The sequence below is a fragment of the Cetorhinus maximus genome, chromosome 12 (genome assembly GCF_964194155.1).
Source record: "Cetorhinus maximus chromosome 12, sCetMax3.hap1.1, whole genome shotgun sequence".
NCBI classification, from domain to species: Eukaryota; Metazoa; Chordata; class Chondrichthyes; order Lamniformes; family Cetorhinidae; genus Cetorhinus; species Cetorhinus maximus.
Window position 1 is genome coordinate 72,281,613 of NC_135890.1, and position 6,000 is coordinate 72,287,612.

Sequence of the window (6,000 nt, forward strand, 5' to 3'; positions counted from 1 at the left end):
TTTGGAGCTGAGGGTATTTCCACAACATTCCTGATCTTGTCCAGTTTTGTGTAATGGGCCTCTCTTTGATCTCTTGTCTTGAAGAGGTAAGAAAAACAAATAGTTGACAGATGAAGTTATCACAGTAAGTCTAAGAGGAACAGACTACAGGAGTGGTGAGGCTGGACTTGAGTAGGGTGGGCAATGACAAAGGAACTGGGGTCGCCTCCTTTGTTGGGATGCTAACAAGAGGAGGGCATCTGCCACATGACTAGACAGTGGCAAGTCCAAGAAATGGGAGACTTCCAGCCACCTTTTCTATACCCCTTACCTGGCCTAGCAAGGCCCAGAAACTAGCCCAAGAAGGCACTCAAAATTTGGCCTCACCTGAAGTAAATCAGGGGTGCGGTGTTGTGCAATCATGATTGTACAGTCATGACTCCAAGCTCCTGAACCTGCTGATATCAAGTCCCTAATTTGAGCTCAAACTGCTGGCCTCACTTTGTAAGTACTTAACAGAATGTTAATGAAATCGCCAAAAATTAGATTAAAAGACAGGAGTGGAGATTTATTTTCTTAAAAAGAAAGTCTGAACTCTACATGGTACTTTTGCAAAAATTTCTGCAGTGCAGCTCTATGTTTAACTTACCTGACCAAAAACATCCATTCAGTATCAAAGAAATGTTGCACATTTTTTTATTACCAGTATACAGTTTTCTTGCCCAAAGTTAGTTAAAATATTTTTAGTATCAAAGATGGTGGCGAAAGAATTCGGAGACAGGCTTCAGTATTCACTCCACAAACACACCTTGGGCCAGATTCTCATGCCTCTATATGTGTGGGAACAGAGGTGGGATTTAAAATGGCAGGTGGGACCCAATTCTGGGATTCCTGTCTCCGTTCCTGTCCTGTGGAAGTTTTAAGGGTGTGGGATAACGGTGTGGGTAGCAAGCATGCGCACAGCAATCTCGCCGTTGCCTAGTCCATTGCGGGGCTGGGGATTTTAGATAACCTGTTATTTCCATGGAGTTAGGCCCATTTTGGTAGGCAACATGGTTCACACCACCCCAGGGGAGTTGTGAACCATGGGGGAAGCCTGGTCTGGAATCGGAAACCTATTAGCAGGTAAGTTCAAAAGGTGTTGACAACTTCACATCATAATGTAATGGTGTATAATAAGTTAAATGTGTTTTTAATACTGTGATTCATGATAGGGCTTTGTTTAAAAAAGGAAATTCCATTAAATTGGCTAGCATTGTGAAAGTATTCAGTTCAATGTGAGTACTTTATCCAGTGGATAAATTGCTCACCTGCATTCAACAGTACTGAGATTCAGATTTTAACGTGTCAATTTCCCCTGTGATTTTCTTTGATTAACAGCCCAGCCATCTGTCAAAACGTTTGAAACATCACATAAGATGACCATCTGTTTCTTTCTGTTCATTACTTCAAAGATTTTAATGTATTCAGCTCTAGAGGTTTTGCTGACACAGTTGTGCAATGAATCCATTATGGATGCATGGCTGAGCTCCAAACCCCACCAATCAATTTAGATCAGCAGGGGTGTTGACACAACTGTCAAAGGGACCATGAACCTTGATTTGATTGACAGTTTTATGAGCAGTTAATAGGATTATGTTTTGGGCTGTTTGTTTATTTTGATAGTTTTATGAATACTTGAGGGTTATTTTTTTTTCAAGTGGCAATTGAATGATTGTGTGCTTGATTAACAGTTTTATGAACAACTAATGGGATTAAGGTTTTTGAGGAGGCTTTTGAATGGCTATTTATTTATTTTGACAGTTCATGAGCATTTCAAAGACTTCCCAATATTATCACGGGGCTCATGAATTCTGTCCATAGTGAATACTGGGTGAATGGCATGGGGGAATATGAGAGTGGGGAAAAGAGGGGGCATGGGGAAAATATATGGAGATATGGGGGCTGGTGGAGTGTGGGGGGTGGGGTTGAGGGCTAGGGTGCCAAACAAACACTCATATACACAACTGTGCCAATGTCCCATTGACAGAGTCAGGCCTTCTAACCTACCTGCCATGGCATCCACTCCGCTTCGTTCCCATCTCGGGCCTGCTTCCGGAGAGAGTCCCAACTCCAGACCATCCCCGCCACCCCATTGTGGGCAGGCACTGCCCAGCAGGGAGAGAGATCACAACGTCTGGAAAAGGCCTGACTCGCAATTCCTGCATTAAGGATGAAAACCGACCCTAATGACCAGGGTCTGAATTTGCATCACTACAGTTAGCAATACATAACAGTATGGGAAATGCTGATGTAGCAATTTAGAGTGGTGAATGTTGACAGGCAAGCATGACCAAAATTCATGAGAACAGGAAGTAAGGTTTGGAGAACAGAAGTGCACAGACTACAGAAGATTTTAATGATAAAATATTATTGTTACTACTCTTAAATGACAACATCCTTACAGATGGATCCGTTGTGTGGTAATGTAGAAATGTTGTAGCATTTCTTTAAGGGATAGGGAAATCTGAAAATGAAAGAGAACTAACTTGGAAAAATATGAATGCTTTGTGAATTAAATTACATGTAATTAATAACCTTAGACAAATTTATAATTCTGGTGGGCATTTAGCAGAATGGTTCAGAAACATAGCAGGTCTCAACTAAAGTTAAAATTTCCTGTTTAAAATTGATCAAAATTAAGCCTATACATAACCCTTTGCAAGGCCACTGATTTGGAGAGGGCAAGACTAGGGGCTGGAAATCCCTTACTCTAAGTTACTCGAGTACTTGGGTTCCTGGCAGCGTAAGACTGATGGACGTCCGAGCTGCATTTCCACTGGCCCTATGCATGTGAATTGCTATTCCACTAATTCCCTATACACTCTAGGGTCAATGTTGATAAGCACCATTGGACATGTTGTTGGAATAACAAACAGGATCATACCCAGAGATTTTTGAATTCACTGTGCTCAATAATTCAATATCAGAGCAAATGATTTGGCAGTGCATGATATCTTGCAAGGAATCTCACAAATTTCTACTCCTACCACATGTTGCAAGATTTCCTTCCAATGTGCTGCAGTCCTTGGACAAAATAGTCCGTAAACAGAGAAAACAAGTCAACTCTCACATCAAACCCGTCACCAAACTGTGATTATGGCCTGAATTTTACCATTGCCAGGTACGCACAATCAGCGGGCCTGGGAGCTGTCGGGAAACGGACCCCCGACCATGATTGGCACTGACCGCAATTTCACGCTGGCTGGCCATTTAACAGCCAGCCGGCATGAAACGCGCACTGAAAAGTTCAGCACTATCGGGGCGGGGGCGGGAAGAGGGTGGGCAATGACTGCGGGCACGGGTGGGCGCTGCAAGTAAGCTCCCTGAAAGCAGACAGCTGCCTCAGGGAGCTGCAGACATGAAAATCATCAAATAAAAGTTTAAAAAGCTGCAAAAAGCGTCCATGCATTACAATCAGGCACCTGAAAATATAGCTGATAGAAATGCTGTCCTCAGGTATTTAATTTTATTTTATTTCATAATAATGAAATTTCATCCCGCTCTTGGATGAGGTTTGATGAAAAATGTAAAGGCCGCCTGGCCAATTCACCCAGCCATCAACCGGAAAGTTAGAGAGGCCATGAAATATTGGAGACATTTGCGCCATTAATGGGCTTAATTGCCCTCTTAATTGTCGGCGGGTGCACTTCCGACTTTTGCGCGTGCCCACTGAACGAAATATCGTGCGAGTGCACAATAACATCGGGATGCTTGCCCGACGTCTTCTCGCGTGATTTTATGCCTGGTCGGGTCAGGCACACGCCCACCTGTGGGGTGCAAAATTCAGCCCTATAAATATGGAATTGAAAGCAACTGTGCAACATTGAAAGCAACATGTGATAATTCAATATCCAAACAAGATAAATATAGAAAAGAATACAACGCTGGGTATAAAACAGTTTGTATCCTTGATGACCGCTTCACCAGCATTCTCTTTGGAAAATGACTAACTTCAATTCCAGTATATACATTTTATTACTAAATATATCTTCAGCTTTTAACAATTCTATTACCATTTTTGTTTCAGAGTCGAATGGCTGAAAGTTTGCGTCTGTTTGATTCTATCTGCAACAACAACTGGTTTATCAACACCTCGCTCATCCTGTTTCTGAACAAGAAAGATCTCCTTGCAGAAAAGATCAAACGAATTCCATTGACGGTATGTTTCCCGGAATACAAGGGTCAGAACACATATGAAGAGGCTGCTGTCTACATTCAGAGGCAGTTTGAGGACCTGAACCGCAACAAGGAAACAAAGGAAATCTACTCCCACTTTACCTGTGCCACAGACACCAGTAACATCCAGTTTGTTTTTGATGCAGTTACTGATGTGATAATTCAAAATAACTTGAAATACATTGGGCTCTGTTAGACAATACTCCAACTACCATTGAACAAAATCCACACGGGGATTCAGGAGGTCAAGAATAAATGTAAACAGGAGAAATGCTGGATTTGGCAGTAAAAGAGAATGAGGAAAATTACCACAATGACAATAACTGGATGAGGTCTGAGCTACTGCACTGAATAGCTTAACTAATTCACTAAGATTCTAGTGATTCACAATCCAGCATCATGAGTTCCAGTATGGAATCATGAGAAACACTGTGATCTCTGGTGTAATGTGTCCTTTTTGTGTGACGTGACTGAGCTATAGTTTATTGCAGTGACTAAGTAAGCTCCCTGTCATTCCGGACATCAAACTTGCAATCTGCAAAACCAAAATCTAAGTTAGCTGTATGCCACGTCAAAGATAACCAGTCAAGAGAAACAAAGGCAACAGTTATTTTCCTCTCCTTCAGCTAAAAAAGGGGCCACTTATTCTAGGCTCCTTGTAAATAAGAAATAATATCGTTGAAAGGTTTTTTTTTTAAAAATGAACATTTAATTTCCCAGATATAAATGATGTGTAATGTTTTGTCCTCCATTTTTGTTCTGAATTGCACATGTTGTTCAAACAATTGATACCAAGATTATATCATGCTAGCCTCATTGCAATGGAAACGTCTCATTGATCCAATTCCACAATTCAGTATAGAAATTCTACAGGGAAGAGCGAAAAGAACAACATCGAAACTGTGGAAATTGTTGTGCTCTACAGACTTTTTACTTTTTGGTTAGAAAATGGAAACAATTAAAAACCACTGACTGATAAATGAGGCAGTTTTACTGGTCTGTAAACTGTTCTGACATTTGTTCCAACTTGCTGAATTGATAAAGGCAACTTTTGATGGCCAAAAGACACATTTGTAACTAAAACTGAAATGCTCACCATACAGCATTGATTTTTCTTTTGTTTTTCATGCAACATTCACACGACAGAAGTATGTAAATACATTAGAAAAATATAAAGCACACTTGGAAATGAAAAGGAAAAACACGTAAACAAAGTCTAGTATGTGTATCTACAGTAAAGGGCTTTGAGATAAATTTTAAAAGCTGTTCACTTGAAGAAATGAAATAAAATGAATGACATTAGTGGTAAAATGTGTGATATCCATCGTGATGATTTATGGTAATATTTGCTTCTAATAACTTAGAAAATTGAGATTTTATTTCCTGGCATTCATTAGTGTAATATTTATCAAAGGTGTGAAAACAATCTCTCAGCATGAAATAGGTCATTTATTCAAAACACTCTGGGATAAATATTTGTCTTCACTGCCTGTGTGGTAATCTGGGGGAACAGATCACCCACTTGTAGAAGAACACATGTCATTTTCATTCCAGAGCGGTAAACAGACAAAAACAACTCCTTTCGCATCAAATGTGAACAGAGTTAAATTCATTTTCATAAGTGAAGCATAGAAGTTTAATTAACATTAAAATCACACCTTTTATTGCTTAGGACAGGTGGCTGAGTGGTAGGGTTTTTGATTACCAGGTTCATTGTGCACTGAGATATGACTGGAAAGTGACATTTAAGCCAACGCCAACAGTCACAAAGAAGCAGTGGATTACTTTGAACCAGTTTCATTC

The 6,000-nt window shown here is 40.4% G+C and overlaps 1 protein-coding gene across 2 annotated transcripts in view; it reads left to right on the forward strand.

Annotated features, from left to right (window-relative positions):
• gnaz (guanine nucleotide binding protein (G protein), alpha z polypeptide) overlaps positions 1-5,508 on the forward strand; it is a 317,488-nt gene extending 311,980 nt beyond the window's left edge. For both annotated transcript variants that reach the window (XM_078553888.1, XM_078553889.1), the window contains one exon: positions 4,049-5,508. In XM_078553888.1, the coding sequence (XP_078410014.1) occupies positions 4,049-4,393 (345 nt within the window). In that variant the 3' untranslated portion in view covers positions 4,394-5,508. The remainder of the gene's footprint in view (positions 1-4,048) is intronic.
• Positions 5,509-6,000: the final 492 nt, after the last annotated feature.